This window comes from Eurytemora carolleeae, unplaced genomic scaffold (assembly GCF_000591075.1).
Source record: "Eurytemora carolleeae unplaced genomic scaffold, Eaff_2.0 scaffold702, whole genome shotgun sequence".
In the NCBI taxonomy this organism is placed as follows: domain Eukaryota; kingdom Metazoa; phylum Arthropoda; class Copepoda; order Calanoida; family Temoridae; genus Eurytemora; species Eurytemora carolleeae.
In genome coordinates, this window is record NW_019396628.1 from 82143 (window position 1) to 104392 (window position 22250).

The 22250-nt window shown below is 32.7% G+C and overlaps 2 protein-coding genes and 1 long non-coding RNA gene across 3 annotated transcripts; 2 read left to right on the top strand and 1 right to left on the bottom strand.

Moving 5' to 3' along the window:
- LOC111706554 (ubiquitin conjugation factor E4 B) lies at window positions 1-17241 on the top strand. Its single transcript, XM_023479450.1, has 30 exons — window positions 1-94; window positions 456-635; window positions 990-1058; window positions 3251-3327; window positions 3773-3859; window positions 4310-4412; window positions 4833-4939; window positions 5158-5308; window positions 5649-5701; window positions 6313-6568; window positions 6642-6689; window positions 7323-7479; window positions 7793-7895; window positions 8249-8319; window positions 8785-8859; window positions 9119-9261; window positions 9523-9605; window positions 9697-9738; window positions 10054-10180; window positions 10532-10609; window positions 10928-11022; window positions 12068-12118; window positions 12323-12437; window positions 12864-13031; window positions 13721-13794; window positions 13958-14240; window positions 14484-14545; window positions 15377-15452; window positions 15841-15932; window positions 16241-17241. The coding sequence occupies exons 1-30, from the start codon at window positions 5-7 to the stop codon at window positions 16368-16370; spliced, it is 3246 nt and encodes a 1081-aa protein (XP_023335218.1). The 5' UTR covers window positions 1-4; the 3' UTR covers window positions 16371-17241.
- Window positions 2073-3206, bottom strand: LOC111706558 (uncharacterized). The gene is made up of 4 exons (XR_002766257.1): window positions 2725-3206; window positions 2556-2617; window positions 2306-2473; window positions 2073-2245 (listed from the first exon to the last, which is right to left on the bottom strand). It is a non-coding gene; the product is annotated as an uncharacterized LOC111706558 (long non-coding RNA).
- LOC111706556 (NEDD8-conjugating enzyme UBE2F) lies at window positions 17239-21735 on the top strand. The gene is made up of 6 exons (XM_023479452.1): window positions 17239-17292; window positions 17884-17965; window positions 18713-18751; window positions 19656-19754; window positions 21076-21190; window positions 21316-21735. Exons 1-6 carry the CDS (start codon window positions 17273-17275, stop codon window positions 21501-21503), a joined length of 543 nt encoding a protein of 180 aa, XP_023335220.1. The 5' UTR covers window positions 17239-17272; the 3' UTR covers window positions 21504-21735.
- Window positions 21736-22250: the final 515 nt, after the last annotated feature.

Consider the following 22250-nt stretch of genomic DNA (forward strand, 5'->3'; position numbering starts at 1 on the left):
TAAAATGTCAGATCCCGATCAGGATGAGATGAGACGGAAACGTCTGGCAAGATTAAGCCAACCTGGATCTACAACCAAAAACAGTTTATCACAGGTAAATGCGCAAGTCAGTGAATGATTGAATGAGTACTTAGGTGCGTGGATGAATGATTGAATGGTTTAATGATTGAATGATTGAATGATTGATCGATTGAATAATTGAATGATTGAATGATTGAATGATTGAATGATTGAATGATTGATTAAGTAAATGAAAGGATGATTGAATGATTGAATGGTTAAATGATTGAATGATTAATTGCCTTATTGTTAAGTATGATTAATTGATTTAGTGAGTGATTTAATGATGGATGATTTTTTGATTAATTGAAAGATTGAATGGCAGAATACCAGAATGGCGAAAATGCCGGAATTACGGAATGACGGAATAATTGACTTGCTTAATCAATGTTTAGGATTCAAGTCTAGCGTTAAGTCCAACAGCTGGAGGTAGCATAAGCAGTCCCTTAGCAGGGGGAGCAGTAGGCGGGGCGCAAGGGTACACGCCCCCTTCTTCTGGGGCGGGGATAACAAGCCCCACCCTAGAGGTTCCAAACTCTTCTCCCAGAGATAAGGAAAGTCCTGAAGCTATGGAGGTTAGTTGAGTTTCCTGTAATTAGATCTAAATTTATTTTTCTGACTGAACACATTTACATTTTTGGTATTAATGAATGTCTTTATGAAATCAAATCTTATAGATTATTTTCCTCATTTTTTTAAAGGTTTCATTGGGTATAAAAAAAACTTGCCTTTTGTTGTTCAAGTTGCCATCCCCCCTCCCAAACTTCAAAAATCAATTAAAAAAAAAAAACCTTCTGCCAATTAGGAAACACTTAAAACAGTGAAAAGTAAATATGAGAAGGCAAAATTTTAATTTTTTTCAAGAGCCAAAGTCATGCTTTTCAGAGATCATTGGTAGTTTTTTTTTTAATACGATGTGAATGGTTCAGGTTGGTTCTCTCAAGAGTGGAGCTAGCCAGGTGTCTTTGGACTTTGACTCAGGGATTGAGAATATGGACGTAAGTTTGGTATTTCTGCTCTGGTTGTGATTGAATGTATCAAATCATTAAATATTATTTAACCAATTATTAAATTTTAATAATATACCAACCACGGACTGGAAGGGAGCGCTGCAGATTCCTATTTTATTAAAACACGGGTATATTTTTGAAAAGAGAAAATTGGTCAATGGAAGGTGGGGAAAATATTTTTCAAGAAATTCTTACCCATGAATGGAAAGCTTAGGTGCCTTTAAATCAGTGCTTAGGGCCCGCAAGATTTTGGCTTCTTGGATCCGGATCTGCAAAAATATGCGGATCCAAGGGGCAAAATATCAACAATAAACTGCAAAAAAATTTACTCTCAACCCCCAAATCTGAACTATTGAAATTATAAAAATTTCCTGATTTCTGAATGTTTCATTAAGTTTTAGCATTAAAATAAGCGAAAAAAATAGGACAAAAAATTTGAAAATTTTGCTGTGTTTGTGCTCATTTTTACCTATAGGAGACCAGGTAATAACTACAAACATAAGAGCGAACATGAACTCTTTCTCTTCGGCTCACCTCTATTTGCACTGATTAAATCTTATGTATATATTTCAGGTAGGCAGTTTATACAGGACTCAACCGTGAACTGAAAACACAATAAATCAGTCCAGGGTTAATTATATGCATGACAATAATAAAATTTTAGCCTTTTAAAATAAAACTTTCTCCAGGTTAACTATTAAATTATTTATATAATAAGAAAATAAACTTACAAGTTGATTTGTCCAGAGGTTTGTAGCCTATAGTTCATTAAATTGCACCGCAGTCGCGAACAGGATAACTAAAAATGAGCTTATTTAGTCCGATCGAAGTTTTCATGTGTCACTTCAAATATCCTTTTTTAAGTGGTGACTTTCTCACATTCATCACAAGCATCGTGATTTTTAGATTTATTACCTGTATTTGATCTAGAGGAGGAGCTAGACCAGGGATACAGAATCAGAGCCCTTCCGTGGAGGTTTCGGAAGGGAGCAAAAGTTCTTCTCGTCGGAGAAACCGGAGAAGAGGATACAACTAAGCCAAAGTTGTGCAGACCTGGTACGTAGAGGTATATGGGTCTCTAGAGTGCCAGCAGGATATTCTGGAGCATAAGCTGAGGATCCAGAGAACAAGGATGACTCAGCTTCCGGTGATGTCGGAGACTTGACAACAGAGGTCTAAATAGAACTAATTAGACCAAGTTCCAGAGCTCAAAGGTTGTGAGCTTTGATCCTCACCTTTATATAGACTTCCTTAGACTCAGGATGTCAAGATTAGTAGGTGGGAGTAGAAGAGAACTGAACCATCTCAGATTAGAAGAAAACGGAACCATCTCAGGAGTTAAGAACTTCTCCGCGAGTCAGCGGAGCAAGTCGAGGTTGTATATCAACGGGACTCGTGCCAGCCTAGCATGAGAATTATGTTGAGAGATTTGTGAGAAGTCAGGATATTATTTAAGCTCATTTTAGACATTTGCAATTTTTTCACCTGGTTTAAAGCACGGATACGAGCCCGGAACTATTTAGAGGAATCACAACAATCACAATTATCTACATATGTTTTATAAACCATCCGTAGGAATAAAATTTTCCAACGTTGTGTAAAGAACATTCAACGTTTGTTAGCCTTAAGTATTTATTACGGATGATTTATAGACCTGGAGAAAGAAACACAATTTCAGGTTAGAAGGGGGCAACTAACCCAGTGTGTTCTGAAAGATAAAACTCATTATTTACAAAGTTTTCAGGCTTAGGCTTTTTAAAAACAATATATAGGTTTTGGCTAAATATTATATATATAGGTTAAATTATAAAACATTTTCAACCATAAAACTCAGGTTCTGCATTATAAAACAAAATCAGGTTATTCTTTATAAAAATTGGCCTTTAAATAGTTACATTAAAAATCTCAATTAATTATATAGAGTTGAACACGTGATTAAATGTAGAAAATTGTGCATGTAGGGTTCCGTGTGATTGATCGATTGTTTGTAGAGAATTCCTGGTTGAACACACTGAGTAACGTCTTGTCGCTGAACACCCTGAACACACATTAGTTTATAAAGATCCTCAGATCTTACAGTGTTAAAAAAATTCAGTCAATTTTGTGGAAATAACCTTGATCCGGATCCGCATCAAAATTAAATGGATCCTAAGCACTGCTTTAAATGATAATGATCAAAGGTTGATGAGAAGAAGGAATCTCCGAGTAAGCGGAATAGAACTGTTAGTTATAACGAAGCAACAGTTCCCCAGATCAGGTAACATTTTATGTTTTACGTTAATTATCTGTCACCGTTTGTTTCTTCGTGGTTTATCATTTTTAAACTTTACGTAGAATGTTGGAGAAGTTCCGTTGTTTTGGTCAAGTTTTCTCATTTAGAGATTCTTTTAACATCTTACTTTTTTTGTTCCAGGCTTCAACAACACATTTGCTGTAGAAATAGTTCCTCACTAAATAGTTAAATTTGTGAACATAGATGAGATCTTAAAAGGGAGCCATTATATTTGAATAGTGCTGTCATCTGGTCACCAAGTTACCCTTGTACTGATGATTCAAATAGATTTGTAGTTTCTAAAGATTTAGCCTTCTTTGAAAGGAAATCGATATGAATTGTTTAACTATGCATTTATTTTTATTTTTATGCTTGTGATTGATTTGATTGATTGATTGATTGATTGATTGATTGATTGAATAATGTTCAGAACATCCCTGCAGAATATACTAAACATTGGTTTACCTGGAACAGACGGGAATGCAAGGACAGCTTCTCTAACATCCCCGGAGATCAGGTTTTTTCTTCTTCCTTCTTAATTCTAGTTGGAACAGGGCATGGGTTTTATTTAGACCGCTTTAATTATTTTGTAGGTTGGTTGTTTAATGGTTGTTTGTAGGATTTGTTTGGTTGATTGATTAGTTGCCTTTAAAATTTTTTTTTTATAAATTAATTTATTTATTTTTTGTTCTTGTTGATTCGGTTTAGTAATTAACTTTCTGATTATTGTATTCCTAGTAAACTCCTGGAGATTTTAGATCTGGTACACCAATTTTATNCTCCTGGAGATTGGAGATCTTGAGACTGATTATTGTATTCCTAGTATACTCCTGGAGAATGGAGATCTTGAGACTGATTATTGTATTCCTAGTATACTCCTGGAGATTGTAGATCTTGAGACTGATTATTGTATTCCTAGTATACTCCTGGAGATTGGAGATCTTGAGACTGATTATTGTATTTCTAGTATACTCCTGGAGAATGGAGATCTTGAGACTGATGCTAATCTTATCTCTATCCTGCTCTCAGATATTATAGCTCAGCTCTCATCAAATCTAACCCCAGAAAAAGTAAGTTATTGATTTAAATAAGAATTTGTATCATATGTTGGATAAGATATTTTAAGTTATATACCAATTTAACGATCCTCTGTTCATATTTTATGAATTGCAATAAGTAGTTCAACCATGTTGAGGTATTTGAGCCACTTCTCTGGTACGCCGGTTCTAGTTGAAGAAAAGGGATTTAACTCAATCTATGCGGTTTAACTACTTTTTGCTATTCTTAAAAAGTAATAACTGATCCCTGTTCTAAGAATAATTAAATATGAATGATTGATGTACGCCTCTTTGTTTGATTACCGTTTTTGATTATTTTATTTTTACCCTCAATAAGCAATTTTCTCTCGACAAAGTACTGCTTATGCTTTTCTTTATTTGGTTGAAAATGTAACTTTAAAAAAATAGTATACTTATCTTATTTTTGACCAGGTTGTGAAATATCTGGTTTCCTGTTACTCACGAAGTTATGAAGAGGAAGCAACTATGGGAAGACGGGCCACTGTACCTCCACTCTCCGATATATTGGACTCCACTAGGTAAATTTACTGTAACTCCACTCTCCGATATATTGGACTCCACTAGGTAAATATACTGTACCTCCACTCGCCGATATATTGGACTCCACTAGGTAAATATACTGTACCTGCACTCTCCGATATATTGGACTCCACTAGGTAAATATACTATACCTCCACTCTCCGATATATAGGACTCCTTGTCATTTGTAAGTTATTAAAATTTTTAAAATGTTTAGACAACAGCTGGTTACTCATATAAGCCTGGTAGCTGAGGGTGGATGGCAGGATGAACCGACTAATCAGTTTAGTTCTCCTCTCTACCAACCACTAGTGGGAGAGGAGTCTCCTCAAGCTCTTCTAGAGAACCTTGTTGATTCACTTCATCAGGGATTTAAACAGTTTTACTTGGGGGNGGGGGGGTATTTTAGCTATAGCAAGCAGTGCATAGGATCCATTTTATGGTACCTGTGGTTGTTGCTTATTTTTATTTTTATTTGTTTTCCTTGTAGAAAAAATATCATCATCTTTTATTAGTTTATTCTTAAGGTTTTGTTTTGAGAGCAAAAACTGAATTTTTTTCCTTCACATCTCAGTACTAAGGAGAGTGCTGATGGGCCGACTTTTCGACTTGATACAGACAAAAATGTTCTACTAAAATTAGATAAATTGATTTTTGTACTCGGAAGTTATGAAGAAAAAGAAATATTGTTTGAATCTGAATTTCCAGGACTCTGTTCGGTTTTCTGCTGTATTCAGTCCTCTTCTTCAACATTGCCTCTGGTAAGTATTTGAAGTGAATTTTGTTTTGAAAATCTACTCGAATCTTTACAGAGAATGGGCATCTAATATCATTCCCCTCCCTCTTCTCCGTTATTCTAGGAATTATATCCGAGCTTTGGTTTAAAGAACCACTGGTAATAAATCCTGGAAACATAAAGGTTTAAAGTAAACGTTGGAAGTTTTTGTCACTGACTAAGGATGTGCAGATCTTCAGAAAAATCCTGAACAAAATATCCTAGATACATGAGGGTTGATAGTCCTAATCCCTAAAACTCCAGAAGAAACTCTGCTGTCATACATTTTTCGGAATGTATAATTTATGTTTATGAATTTAGAATGGGGTATGAGTTCAACCATTTATAGATTTCAGTCAATAGTTGCTCAAAAAGTTGGTCGGAAAAGGTCTGAAGCTGTGATTGGCGAGGATGGAGGGGGGTTCATTAAAAATATAAAATTAGAAATAATATAGAAATTTATTTTTTCCCTTTTCTTTTTTTAATCATTTCCTGGCTTTATTAGAGAATTGAGACAGATATTTTCTTTGCAAATTTAAAAACAATTGGTTTTCCAAGTTTTAATTTTTAAGAATTATAATCTTTGTGTTGCTATAGTGAGGTGCGTAAGGGTCGAATGGTAGAGCAGAAGTACGTTCCACCGGTTCTAGTTCTCCGACACCTCTGTGAGGTTCGTCTCTCTACTGGTATCCGACCTGTTTGTGACCTTCTCACCCAGCAGGCTCAGTGGCTCCCTGAACCTGTGAGTACTGCTGAGGGTCTGGAGATGGTTGGATTATCCTTCCTTGGTCCTTTCATGGCTCCTTCCGTCTTCCCGGAGGAGGACCCAGGGGTCGCAGAAAAATATTTCAAGGTAATTACTTTCTTGCTTGACTGATTGATTGTACTAGAAAACTATGTGTTTGATTGATTGATTTGTATTTCAGGAGAAACCAGCTGCCCCCCTCCTTAAATCAGCTGCCAAGGAACTAAAGGTATAATCGCTAGAATTGACATTATACATTTTTATTATTAGATAATTCTTGAATTCCAACATGAATTTATGTTTTTGAAATGCATAAAATGTGTTGGTGTAGTTTATAAATCATATGTGTCATAAAATGGTAACCTGGTTTAAATTTGGATATCTTGGTACAGAAGAGTTATAAACGCTGCTTAAGATCCATTTCATTTTCGTGCAGATCAGGATCCAGGTTCGTTGAACCGCTTGAAAACCAGATCCGGATCCAGGCCATGAACAATATATTTCTTAAGATTTTCTGAATTTTTGAGCAATTGAAGAATTTTCATTTTTTAATTTGTGCTTCTTTCCTTGCTAAAACTTGATGAACCATTCAGAAACTTATAAGTTTTCCATTTTAATAGTCTCTTGTTAGTTAACAGTGGAGACTTCTGCCTAGAAATCATTAAGTTTTTTTTTTCTAACAGGGTTTTATTGTTATTTTGTCCTGTGGATCCGTATATTTTTGAGGATCCCGATCTGGATCTAGGAAGCTAAAATCTTGCGGATCCAACAGATCCGGATCCTACGCATTTGTTATAAACCTAGAATTTCTGTGACAGACCCAACGACAATCCCTGCAAAGTATTATTTGTTTATGTTCCAGACTGAGCTAGATTTCCTACGAAACCAACTGCACTGCATTGTACACGGTGTACTCGCCAACTCCAGTACAAGGGAGGCAGGGCTAAACTATATTTCACAGATTCTAGCCAGGAATAATAAAAGAAAACAGTTGCAGGCAAACGAGAGACTTATTGCAGGTTTTAGTTGATTAGTTTATTAGTTGATTATTGATATTTTATTAAATTTCTTAAAAAGTTCGAAGTAAAAAATAAATGTATTTATTAAAGGCAGTGTTCGCGAGCATGAAAAAAATAAAAAATATAAATCAAATTCTGTATCGATCAACAGCTGAGCTGACCGTACCAGGCTAAACAGTTGAGAAATCTAGAAAGGACGAAAATAGAATAATTATCAGTTTCATTCTGCAACCCAATTTATTTGTTGCGAACACTCCCTTTAAAATATAATTTTTATCCCCTGTTAGCCTTTATCCTGTATTTGTTGTGTTAGGTGATGGGTTTATGTTGAACCTGCTGACCATAATGCAGCACTTGTCCAGTAAGGTTAGGATGGATAAGGTAGATCCTGCCTACCTTCACAGTCAGGGGTCCAGGTATACATAAAACATACTTCCTCCCTCCTCTTATTCCTCCACCCAATATTACTTTTCCTCCCTACTCCCCATCCGTATTTCACAATCAGGGATCCATGTAAACAAAATACATACTCCCCCCCCCACACTTCTTCTACCTTTACAGTAGGGGGGGTAGGGCAAGCAGAAAAATATACACCCTGAACAGTGGTGAATTCTGTTTACTTTCTTCGTTGTTTCTGAAGGATAAATGTAAATCGCTTTTATAGATATCAGAGAAAGGTCTAAAGGGTGAATCGGATATGTTACTTTACAAATAGAGGCTCACTTGAAAGTAAGTCTCCAATCCCTTTAAGATAAATTAAAATGTTTAGGATTAAGCTAACAGATGAATCTCGTCTGAAAGCTACTACTCAGGAAGTAGAAGAATATGCTCAATCTTTAGGAACAGTAACAAAAATATCAAAGAATATCACACATTTAAAAAATATTAATCAATTAATCACACATTTGCTTAAAAGTATCAAATAGTTAATCCCAAGTATGAATACATTACATATATTTTATCTTATTTATCAAAATCACAAATATTTAAACCATAATCCATACAATTTCAATCAATTAATATCACATACTATTTCTTTAGACATTTAAAAAAAAGTTGATCTTGCTCTGCATTATTTAGTTATTTATTTGAATAATCTTTTTTTCTTTGTTTATTTTCTTGTGATTTAAAAAATTTTTTTTTTTTGATTTTGATGGTTATTATATCGTTAGAACTGACGAGGGTCAACCCAGACCGAAATATATTTTCAATAAATGTGGAACTAACATCTACTTTTTTACAGAGGTTTGGTCAATCACCATCACCGAATTTTAAATTTAACATTTATTGTTACATCGTGTTCAGTAAGCTCAGGAACTGTAAAGGAAGCAAACTTCCCTACAGAATGCTGGTTTCTTACACTTCAAGCACATCATATAGGTATATTTGTCTGTTATTACTCCTTAGCACGGTCCTTCTTTTCAAATAAACAACCAAATCCAAACAGCAAAATTGTATTTGCTAAAAATCAAAGTTATTTATCTTCAGTGTTGGAAGATACGTAAAAGCCAATATTGTTAATGTCTTTAAGTAGCCAGAATTAAAAATATTTTCTTTAATAATTTTTTAAAAACTAATTCCTTAAATGTTGTACAATTAAAATTACTTTATTGCCGTCTAAAGTATTCATGATTTTCAGGAATTTTACCAATTATTCGTCGGTATCAACGCCGTCTTCGGCACCTGCGCGACCTACAGAAGATGGTTGAAGACCTGGAGAAATCTGAATCCACGTGGAAGAATATGCCGCTAGATGCCGCCAGGAACAGAGCCCATATCAAGGTGGGATATTTATAACTTAATATTGTTTATTCATATTTCTAATGACCTCAACAAACGATGAACAAGAAACGTATAAGAAATGTGGAAGTTAGAAATTCAATCTCAATCTTAGAATTATTACATGCATGTCAAAAAGTATATAATAACACCCAGCGGCCAACCGGGATGATAAAAAAAAATCTAATCCGGGACCATAAACTGTCTTCTAGAAGTACAAGTTTCAATATTTTAGACCCTAGGGGATTATATTTATGTTTACAGAAGCTGAAGTCTCAAATCAAGAAGCATTCAAGATCTAAATCCTGCTCAGATATTGGACTCCTGGATGATGCGCTGTTTACCAGGTAATATCAATCCAAGGATCGCCTTAGTTTACAGGTTAAAATGTCCTGTAAAAAGATAACATTAAGTATTTGCTAAAATGTTTTTCTTTAGATGTATGAGTTTCTACTCCAGCGCTGCGTTGCACATGCTCAGGTAAAATTTTAACATTATTTTCCCCATTTAAAAAAGTTTTCCTTACTTTTTGTAAACCGCCATCTTGATTTCAACCTTTTTGGTTTACATCCGCAATCTTGTTTTCAACCATTTTGGTTTAAATCTGCTATTTTGTTTGCATTCATTTTTATTATCCGCCATCTTGTTTCCATTTAAGTCCATTTTTGATAATCCTCCATCTTGTTCCCTCCGCCATCTTGGTCGACATCTTGTTTTCAGTAATTTATATTTATCTTCCTCCTTATTTCCCTTAACTTTTATTGCTTATTTTTTTTAAAGAATCATTTTTAAAAGGTTATTGGAGCCTGTGAATCCCCACCAGCCTAAGCTCCCGCTCTCTGCAGAACCTGAATTACTGTTCAAACTACTCCCGGAGTGGATTGTTGACGATATGGCGGATTTCCTACTGTTCGGTGTCCAGGTAAACAGAAAAAAACAAGATTTACCAGTTATCAAATCAATCATCAGATCGTCGAATATGCGTAACACAATGTTCAGGGTTATGCACAATTAAATCCCCAATCTAAAACTCAGTCAAAATAATTTCTTTATTTCTGAGCCCCTTATAACCAGTACTGATGTGCATTAAAATTCGTCCTACAGCATTTAATTGAATTGGATTTGTGACGGTTTCTGCTCTTGCTTCAGGTTTGTGATAATATACACCTCTGGACTTAATCCTGCCACGCCTCCAGGGGTATCTCCATTATTTGTTTTGGAGGCTAACTTTCTGATCTAATATCTTTTTTTCTGAAACACAACTTCTGTTTAGTTTCTACCCTGGGTAGTATCCAACTGTCTGGATGATATATTCCTCACCTGGCTTCTTACTATCCTCTGTCATCCACAGGAAAATTAAACCATTTTTAAAAGTTTCTCAATAAAAAATTTTGGACACATAAAATACTGGCAAAGACACGCCAAAACATCTTTAAAAACAGGATTCTTCTTAAAATTTATCCTGGAAAATTCTAATATATTTTAAATGGAATAGTAACAAACGCATTTGGTAGTTTTATAGAGTTTATTTACATTTTGGTGAGACACTGCAGATCAATTTTGTAGTTTAATTTAATATGTGAACATTTCTTGATGTTTTTCTGAAGAATTGATGTCATGTCACAATGTCACATATTCTCTAAATATATGTAAATGGTTTATTGTTTAGTATTTTTCTAATCCTTATCTTGTGAGTAAACTGGTTGAGGTTCTATTTGTTGTGAATCCTGCAGTACAAGAGAGAACTACAGAAGTTTATACCAGGTAGTAACAAATATAAACAAATACAAACAAATACAAACAAATACAAACAAATACAAACAAATACAAACAAATACAAACAAATACAAACAAATACAAACAAATACAAACACAAACAAACAAAAACAAACAAATACAAACAGATACAAACAAATACAAACAAATACAAACAAATACAAACAAATACAAACAACTACAACCGACTACAAACAACTACAAACAACTACAAACAACTACAAACAAGTACAAACAAGTACAAACAAACACAAACAAACACAAACAAACACAAACAAACACAAACAAACACAAACAAACACAAACAAATACAAACAGATACAAAGAAATACAAAGAAATACAAAGAGATACAAAGAGATACAAAGAGATACAAAGAGATACAAAGAGATACAAAGAGATACAAAGAGATACAAAGAAATACAAAGAAATACAAAGAAATACAAAGAAATACAAAGAAATACAAAGAAATACAAAGAAATACAAAGAAATACAAAGAAATACAAAGAAATACAAAGAAATACAAAGAAATACAAAGAAATACAAAGAAATACAAAGAAATACAAAGAAATACAAAGAAATACAAAGAAATACAAAGAAATACAAAGAAATACAAAGAAATACAAAGAAATACAAAGAAATACAAAGAAATACAAAGAAATACAAAGAAATACAAAGAAATACAAAGAAATACAAAGAAATATAAAGAAATATAAAGAAATATAAAGAAATATAAAGAAATATAAAAAATACAAACAAATGTCACTTTACGGTTCATGCATTGCCATTATTTCGTCCCAGTTGTTAAGATTATTATAAGAATTTACCCACTTCAAGAAATGTTAATCTCCTCTGTTATATTGATAAGAAACTGCCTTTTTTCCATTCCTTAATAATTATGAATAGTTGATGAAGTAAATTGGAACCTTTTGCTGCTGAATACTGAAGAGCATAATTACGACACAAAGAGTCAGTCACGATTCCGTAGAATTACTTACTTAGATTACTTTCTTTTTCTAATTTGTACTTTTTTAGGATAATGTCGCACCCTATTTGCGAAGAGTTTTTGCCTAGTGCTCTTATGAGGTAAAAATTCTCAATTATTTATTATTTTAGATTTAATTTTATATTTTTAATATAATTTTATTGACTTTTTTATTTGTTTTGCTTTGATTTAAGTTAAGATGAGATTAATTGTTTTTATTATTTCATTCTTTTATCTTTAAAGTCATCTTTGCATACAGCCTTGAATTCATTCATCCTTCCTTCCTTACATTGATGATAATTCAGATTCTACACCGACGTGGAGCAGACAGGATCTAGCAATGAGTTCTACGACAAGTTTACCATCAGATACCACATCTCTATCATCATGAAGTCCATGTGGGAGTCCCCTGTACACAAGGTAGGGTAGGATACCACATCTTTATCATCATGAAGTCCATGTGGGAGTCCCCTGTACACAAGGTAGGTAGGATACCACATCTCTCACCATGAAGTTCATGTGGTAGTCCCCTGTACATAAAGTAGGGTAGGATACCACATCTCTATCAGCATGAAGTCCATGTGGAAGTCCCCTGTACACAAGTTAGGGTAGGATACCACATCTCTCATCATGAAGTCCATGTGGGAGTCTCCTGTTAACAAGGTAGGGTAGAATACCACATCTCTCATCATGAAGTCCATGTGGGTCCTGGAAGTCCCCTGTACTAAGTCCATGTGGAAGTTTTCTCTACATTTCAGGGACCCTAATATATTCCATTTTTTGTTTTATTTGCTACATATTTACTTCTTTATAGTTAACGTTTAAAAATATTCTTTCTCTTTTAAGATGGCGATCAAGACAGAATCTACGAATGGTAAACAGTTTATCAGGTTCATCAACATGATGATGAACGACACCACGTTCCTCCTGGACGAGTCCCTCTCCGCCCTCACCAGGATTAACGAGGTCCAGGCGGATATGGCGGATCCTGTAAAGTGGCGAACTCAAAACCAGGTTAGGTGGCGCAACTTTTAACTTTAAGTTCAAAATCAACTAGTAACTAAAATATTATCACTTTAAAGAACAGTAAACATTTTTCAAAGAATGATGTAACATTAATAACGGTTTAATTTACAAACATACAAGGAATAACAAACATCCAAGGAACAAAGAAAATAATGGATACAAGAAACTTACATAATGCTACAATATACAATATACAACAATCATAAAAGATACAACAAACATACAAGATTTAGCAAACATCCAAGAGACGACAATCATACTACTTGCTAAAAACTTACAAGACTTTAAGCAAACTAGATACAACAAACATACAAGATAAAACAAGCGCACTAAATACAACAAGTATACCAAATAGAACAAATGTACAAGATACAACAAACATATAAGATGCAACAAATATACAAGATACAACAAATATACAAGATACAACAAATATACAAGATACAAAAAATATACAAGATACAAAAAATATACAAGATACAACAAATATACAAGATACATCAAATATACAAGATACAACAAATATACAAGATACAAGAAATATACAAGATACAACAAATATACAAGATACATCAAATATACAAGATACAACAAATATACAAGATACAACAACACATACACAATACATTGTTATATTAAATTTAAAATCATGATAAATGATATTTTGTACTTTGTAGGAAACCCAATCTAGTCGTCATAGACAGTTAAACCAAGATGAAAGACAATGCCGGAGCTATCTCACACTAGCCAGGGATTCAAATATATTTTATTCTTACATTTAGAAATATAAAAAACTTCCAAAACTTTACTAATAATTCAAATCTTTTCCAAATTGAAATTCAATTTTTTGTTTTTATTTCAAATTCTGTTTTTGAAAAGTCTTGAGAGATTTGTTGAAACATTTTTGAATCTAGAGAAACGGTTGATATGTTCCATTATCTATCCGAGGGTGTCCAGGATCCCTTCCTTCAGCCCGAGCTGGCTGACCGACTCGCCGCTATGCTGGACGCAGTCCTGGAACAGCTGACCAATGGTCCTAAGTGTAAGAACCTGAAAGTGAAGAACCCCGAAAAGTATGGTTGGGAACCAAAATGGTTGCTCTCTCATATTATTGACATATATCTGCATCTTGATGGGGATAAGATGGCTAAAGCGATCGCTAACGATGAACGATCATTCAAACTTGAAACCTTTCAGGTAAAAAAAATTGGTGGACAATAATTTTTGATTTAACACTCTTTTGCCATCAGAGTATGATAAACTCTTAACAATGATTTTTACATCTTAGAATTTAAGTACATTTATGTTTTATGGAATGTTAAGATGTTTTTATACTGCTTAGTGCTTATATATGTCTTATGTCTTATGCTTAACCTTTTTATATGTTATTTTTTCATTTAGGAAGATGATGAAAAGTATAAAAAAATGATATATTTTCAGGACGCTGTGAGAAGAATGGAAACTACTCTGAGTAGAAATCCCAACGATATAAATCAGTTTAGGTAAGATGAGAGAACTAGGATAGATGGTTAATTTATTGTTGAATTATTGTTGTTTTCTCCCCTCCTCATCTTCCTAAAATATAACATTATCCACTTCCCATGAATAGATATCTATATTACCCTAACCTTATCTGGGACCAAAATTAATTGATTGGAGAGGTCGTTGTACTTCATGCCGCCAGTTTAAATCCTTTATGACCGTTTTACTCTCCAATTAATCCATGTGAAGGGTTCCGCGTAATAACTACGAGAGGACTGGGTCAATATTTGAATAGGATAGGCTGAGCAGGGACGCCATGCTACGGTTCCATGTAATGTTTTTTGACTGACATCTCACGGCCGTTTGTTGCATTCAAGGGTTGTTTTACAATTTTTAAAGAAGTACTCCAATTTTAAACATAAAACATAACGTTTATGAATATTGTCTATTTTTAAAGATTTTGCATTTCCTATTCAAAGGATCCTTAAATATCCCTGAATACAGATGTCTCCTGATTGGTCGTGTACAGTACTTGTACACAATAGAACATGCTGTGGAAAATATCGCATATCATAGTTGTTAATCGATCTCTATAACTCTCTTATCTCTGATTATACCCTTTTCAATTAACTATATTCGGATAATTTAGATTAGTGTTGTATTTAATTTTTTGTTGGTTTTGTGAGGTTGCATTTGGGAAATATAAAGTTTTTCGATCAGAACAAAATAACGTTTAGTCCGTTCTGAATTCTCATCCTTTGAGATAAAACCCAGAACCTTTTCCTTAACAATCCTGAAAAGATAAAATCTGGTTCTTTTTGTAATTCTATATTTATATATGTTATGTTTAGAGCATTGTATGAGAAGGCGAACAAGATGGTAATAGAGAAGATGAAACAGGAAGATGATTGGGAGAACGTACCAGAGGTTAGACCATCTATATTCATATAATAAAATTATGGTTTCAACAATCAGAAAAATAATATAGAGAAGATTTAGATTGAGGTTTGACTGATAACAGTGGGATGGTTGATAATCGTTGATTTGTTAGTTTATTTTATGCATTAATCCAATTATTTACAAGTCGGTTACTAATTTCTTGCCAACCAATCAGAACTGCATTGTAAGAAACGAGTTCCAATAGTAAATAGTAAAATCTCATGCTTTGTAAATAAAAAGACTATATAAGAATACATAAACCAAGTGAAAAACATGAAATATGGTTTGATCTTTGGTGGGTTGATGTGATGGTTTCTCTAGGAAGCCATAGTGATTAAACCATTCATTCTTTTGATTGATTGATTGATTGATGTAGGAGTTTGAAGATGCTATTATGGGAACTGTTATGGAGGATCCTGTGATACTACCAACCAGTGGAAAGATTATGGATAGAAAGAATATTATAAGGTAACATTTCCTTCAATCAATTATATTAAGTTTAAAACTGATCATTTAGATATTATAATTCAGAAATTCCGGATTTAATTAGTTTTTTTCGAATTTAGTTTACATTACATAATTTTATGCAACGTTTTACGGCTGGAGCTGGATTTTCAAACATTTTTGGAAAATATGAAAATTTCGTCTTCATTATTATGAATTCTCTAAATTCAGAAATGAATATTCTTAAAGAATACACCTGCATCATATAAAAATAAAAAATATTAAGTAATAAACCATTTTTTAAAAATCTCGTTATTGATCTCTATATGCAGGCACTTGTTGTCGACCCCAAATGACCCGTTTAACCGGCAGCCGTTGACCGAGGACCAACTGATCCCTGCAACCGAGCTTAAGGAGAAGATCAAGCAATGGAAGCAGACTCAGAAGGATAGAAATAAATAAATCCACAAGACGGAGTTCATCATGGAATTTAGTTTATTTAGGACATGGCATAAAATGCAACAAATTAACAAAATCTAATATTAATAAATTTTTGTTAAATCTGCATTTTAAACCGTATCTCAATTCTCGGGTGTTTTCCAACATTTCACCTGCGGTAAAACTTTAAAGTAGAAACTCGAGGAAAACCCTGTTTAAGCAATGTGCGTCCCTTTAACCTTAAAAAATGCAAGGGGCAATTGTTGATGAAATGTTTAGTAAATTTTTGATTTCTTAGATTTAAAAAATGGTGGAATTTTATTGAGTGAAAAGTTTTCTTACTTAATACTGTTCTCGGATAAAGATTATCAAACCACCAACAATGGACCATGGATACCGGTTCAATTGGACCTCGAACCGTGGACCAACAAGAATCTGAGTGATCATGAATCACGGATTCCTTCTTTCAGTTTTTAATAAATTTTAATAAGTGTTGATATAGTTGTAAATGTAAAAAAATTCTTGTAAAATTGTTAAGAGAGAAAAAAAAACAAATAATGTGCACAGTGTAACTTTGTATGAGCACCATTGTGTATCTTTCCAATTTTATAACTTTGCTTTCTAAGAATGAGTTTGGACCAACTCTATATCTTCATCTTGGTATCGACAGAAAAGACCAAACTTTTAAAAGGAAATTTAAGATCACTGAATTATTTATGTCACGTGATATTTAGTAGTTGCAGCCTTGGCAGGTTTTATTTCTTGACTGAATATAATTTTAAAGTTGTAATCTTGTGATTTAATAAAACCTGCTGCAGATGCATCCATTAAACCTGTATAGTGTATACTGTATAGTCTATATATGTCTTATTGTCCATATTTAATTATTTTCAGATTTTCAAATCTTGCAGTGTTCATGATTTACAATGATTAGCCTCACTAAAAGGTAGGGTATCCCACATCAAATTTATTTCAAACACATGATAATATAGCATTTTACAGAAGTCTTTTATATAAATTTTAATTTTACACAAACTGTCTTCTGTGTTCTTTCTTTTAATTAGAAATATCGCTTTGGTGTTGAATGTTGGTTCAAACCTCAATAATGTAAATAAAGCACAGATTTTATCTCCACATTTTGTTGAAAATAAATTTCTTCGGATCTTGAGATTTGTTTCTGTCATTTTAAATAAAAAACTATTTTCTATAGGGTTACCCGCTAGGGATGAGACTGTTCAGATATGAGATCTTACGATTACATTCAGTCTTTAGTCTTGAAAAATAGTCTTTTAAAGACTAATTCAATAATTTGTCATAGTTCACGATAAATTCCGTACTATCGCCACTGAAGTCTCGTCCTTTGTGGGTAACCTTGCATGATAAGTTATTATTATTATTATTATTATTATTAACAATCAACCTACAGACAATTATTAAAATCAATAATTATTTCAGCGGTAATTATTTTGATCGTTATGACTTAGTAATTTGTATATTTAACTGTCACGAGTTTGTTTCGAATCTTTATGATATTCAGGCTTAAATCCGAGAAGAGTTTAAATGACACCAAGAAAGATATTTCTCGAGTTTCAATTCGAGATAAACTTCTAATAAAGGAGGTAAAACCCATTTATTTTCTAAACTCTTGTTTATCTACCTTTCATGATTCATATTTACTTTTTATGGCTTAAATTTGGTCGTGTGCTGGTATCTTTACAACCTTAGTAAACAATTTTTTTGATTGAACACTTTCTGTACGCGTTGTCTCAGAATTCTCATTGCTCACAGTAAAAGTAAAGCAAATAACAAATTTGTTGTAAAGATCGGTCTAAAACTGGAGTTTGGGTAAGAATTGAAAGGATGTCTTCAGCAATCCCTGTAAAGTATAATTTTATTTTATTTGATATGATGCAAGTCCTCTGAGGCCGTAATTTGAATACTTATTATTATTATTATGAACAATCAACCTGCAGACTAAGTACAACGATCTGTAGGTTAGTCTAATAAACTCTTATCTTGTGAAGTAAGACCCGACTTGGGGAGTTTTGTCAACGTGATTTATTGGTTTTTAGAGTAGTACAAACATAATTTCAGCTTTTTATTGAGACCAATTTTTTCTGAACTATTCATATCGCGGCATCCGGAGTCATGTTTATTCTTATTCTTAACAAGTTTGATCAAAATATTATGGAATGCAATGACGATTTTCCGCACTGATTTATATATCTTAAAAATTACTTTAAAAAATATTAACAACATTTTTTTAATTCTCTAAATTCTTAAGATTGTGTTTACTTATGAATTTTTAAAAAATACATAATGTTTTCATTAAATATGACACAAATTATTATATTTTATTGTTTAAGGTTCAAGAGATGGAACAAAATTTACCAAGAGACTGCACGGTAAGATTATCTTACAAGATTTTTGTCCCAACATTTTACATTTTTCTTTTCATTGATTATAATTTCGAGAGTCCCTTCATACAAAGATGCCTGCCTGTGCTTTTACACCGGTACCCTTTAAAGTTTTATCAAGTTTTAATTAGATTAATGTTTTTCTTTCTTAAAACTGTTTATTTTTATTTGCGGGTTCTCTGCGAAAGTGATTAGCGCAATTCTTGCACATAAGAAGCAATGGAGAGATGATCAGAATTAAAGTTTTATCTTTTCCAGTCGGCAAAACGACAGTATCTCCTACATTTTGATCAGATAAAGGTTTCAATGGTACCGTTGTATATCGGACATTGCCATCTTTGCTTGAAGGGTCAATTAAAATTACGCTTTAAGATCCAAATCTTACATACCTTCGTATATATTTCCTGTTCAAAGAGTGATTTTAAGATACGAACCCTAGTTCCATTCACACGTATTCCTGTTCTAGGGTAGATTTGAAGACCCAAAACTTCTATCCATTCATTTATTTTTCCTGCTCATAGCTCTATTTGAAGATCTGAACCTTCTACCCATTCATATATATTTCGTGTTTAAGGTTTTATTAGAAGATCCAAACCTTCTATCCATTAATATATATTTCCTGTTCAAGGTTCGATTTGAAGATCTAAACCTTCTATCCATTCATATAGGTTTCCTGTTCAAGGTTCGATTTGAAGATCTAAACCTTCTATCTATTCATATAGGTTTCCTATTTAAGGTTTTATTCGAATATCCAAACCTTGTATCCATTCATATATATTTCTTGTTCAAGGTTTGTAAAGATATAAATCTTCTATTCAATCATATAGGTTTCCTGTTCAAGGTTTGATTTGTAGATAATCTTCTATCCTTGTATATATATTTCCTGTTAAAGGTTCGGTTCGAAGATCCAAACCGTCTCCATGATTTCCTGGTTTGTATTTCTCCCGACGAAGGATTATATACAGGAGGAGTATTTATCTTCCATGTCAAGGTTGGTTTTATCTTTTAACCTTTCAATCCTTTCATCCTTTAATTCCTTTCATCCTTTCATCCTTTCATCCTTTCATCCTTTCATCCTTTCAATCCTTTCATCCTTTTAATCCTGTCAATCCTTTCATCCTTTCAATTCTTTCATTCTTCCATTCTTTCATTCTTTCATTCTTTCATCCTATTATTCTTTCATCCTATTATTATTTAATTCATTCTTTCATTCTTTCATCCTATTATTCTTTCATCCTATTATTATTTCATCATTCTTTCATTCTTTCATTCTTTCATTCTTTCATTCTTTCATTCTTTCATCCTATTATTATTTCATTCTTTCATTCTTTCACTCTTTCATTCTTTCATTCTTTCATCCTATAATTCTTTCATCCTATTATTCTTTCATCCTCTTATTATGTCATTTTCATTCTTTCATTCTTTCATTCTTTCATCCTTTCATCCTTTCATCCTTTCATTCTTTCATTCTTTCATCCTATTATTCTTTCATCCTATTATTATTTCATTCTTTCATTCTGTCATCTTTCATTCTTTCATTCTTTCATTCTGTCATTCTGTCATTCTTTCATTTTTTCATCCTATTATTATTTCATTCTTTCATTCTTTCACTCTTTCATTCTTTCATTCTTTCATCCTTTTATTCTTTCAACCTATTATTATGTCATTTTCATTCTTCCATTCTTTCATCCTTTCATCCTTTCATTCTTTCATTCTTTCATCCTATTATTCTTTAATCCTATTATTATTTCATTCTTTCATTCTTTCATTCTTTCATTCTTTCATTCTTTCATTCTTTCATCCTTTCATTCTTTCATTCTTTCATTCTTTCATTCTTTCATTCTTTCATTCTTTCATTCTTTCATTCTTTATTTCTTTCATTCTTTCATTCTTTCATTATGTCATTCTTTCATTCTTTCATTCTTTCATCCTATTATTCATTCTTTCATTCTTTCATTCTTTCATTCTTTCATTCTTTCATTCTTTCATCCTATTATTATTTCATTCTTTCATTATTTCATTCTTTCATTCTTTCATTCTTTCATCCTTTCATCCTTTCATCCTCATTCTTTCATTCTTTCATCCTTTCACTCTTTCATTCTTTCATCCTTTCATCCTATTATTATTTCATTCTTTCATTCTTTTATTCTTTCATTCTTTCATCCTTTCATCCTTTCATTCTTTCATTCTTACATTCTTTCATTCTTTCTTTCTTTATTGCTTTCTTTCTTTCTTTCTTATTTTCTTTCTTTCTTTCTTTCTTTAAACGTTCATCCTTTTATTATTTTATTTAAACTGAAACAAATTTCTAGGTACCCTTGGATTACAATATGTCTCCTCCTGAAGTAAAATGTTTAACAAAACTCTGGCATCCGAACATAAATGAGGACGGAGAAATATGTCTCTCTTTACTCAGACAAAACTCAGGGATGCAACAATCAAAATTTCATCTGTGTCAAAAAAATCAATTTTTTGCAAAAACTTTTCAATTTCCTTAAAAAAATAGAATATAAAAGTATACCTTTTATTTAAAATTGTGATTGTAATATTAGTTGACGGACATGGATGGGCCCCCACTCGCCGTATTAAAGATGTAGTGTGGGGCCTTTATTCTCTTTTCGACGATTTGCTCAATTTCGACGATCCGCTGAACCTGGAGGCCGCCGAACATTTCCAAGCAGATCAGCTGGGGTTTAAATCTAAAGTTAGAGACTATATTGATAAGTACGCCAAGGGTTGAACTAGAAACCATCTCTCTCTGCCGCAGTGGAGTGTTGTGTTATCCATTCGAACCCTTAAGTTCAAAGTTCAAACTTTTTGTTTATAATTTTCATTCAATAAATGGATATTGTACTCCATTTAAATCACTTTTTGTGAATTAGTTTTTTTGATTATATATTTCAAATTATTTTCGTGCTGTTTTTGTCATATATTGAACCTTGTAGTTTTAAACATAAAAAAGTTGGAATCTGTCCTTGATATGAAAATAATCCTAATCGTTAGTTTGACTTAAACTCATCAACATTTAAGTCATATTTTTTAATAACATGATTGCTTATTGTTATTTTCCGTTTAAATGGGTCAGTTCTTTAAAACCTCTGACAGCGGCAGTGATTTTTTGTTAACAGTAAAAGTAAAAGAACTTTTTCGTATTCTAAAATTTGTTATGTTTCCACTAATAGTATTTGCAGGGTGGGGTTCACTAGATTTTTTCGTTACATTCTATTACTTAGGTTTGTCGATGTCAACACTTGCCTTAAAACTAAAAGATTATGTTAATTTTCTGATCTCAAAAAATGTAAAAGGGAAAATGTGTGCAAGGGTTGAGACTTAACAGACGACTGTTTAAAAAAAAATTAGTTTTTTCACTAAAGCAATCCCTGTAGCTTTAGCTGCCAAATTATTTCATCTACTTTAAAAAGACTTTATTCCAGACAGAAGACTAATTTCAATCTTCATNAACCCTGAACATGTCACAATAATATGC

Coding starts and splice junctions, on each gene's coding strand:
- LOC111706554 (XM_023479450.1), top strand. CDS start 5: ATGTCAGATCCCGATCAGGATGAGATGAGACGGAAACGTCTGGCAAGA. Junction 4,413..4,832: donor CAAATCTAACCCCAGAAAAA/GTAAGTTATTGA, acceptor ATTTTTGACCAG/GTTGTGAAATATCTGGTTTC. Junction 11,023..12,067: donor ACTACAGAAGTTTATACCAG/GTAGTAACAAAT, acceptor GTACTTTTTTAG/GATAATGTCGCACCCTATTT.
- LOC111706556 (XM_023479452.1), top strand. CDS start 17,273: ATGATTAGCCTCACTAAAAG. Junction 17,966..18,712: donor ATAAACTTCTAATAAAGGAG/GTAAAACCCATT, acceptor TTATTGTTTAAG/GTTCAAGAGATGGAACAAAA. Junction 21,191..21,315: donor TTTACTCAGACAAAACTCAG/GGATGCAACAAT, acceptor TTGTAATATTAG/TTGACGGACATGGATGGGCC.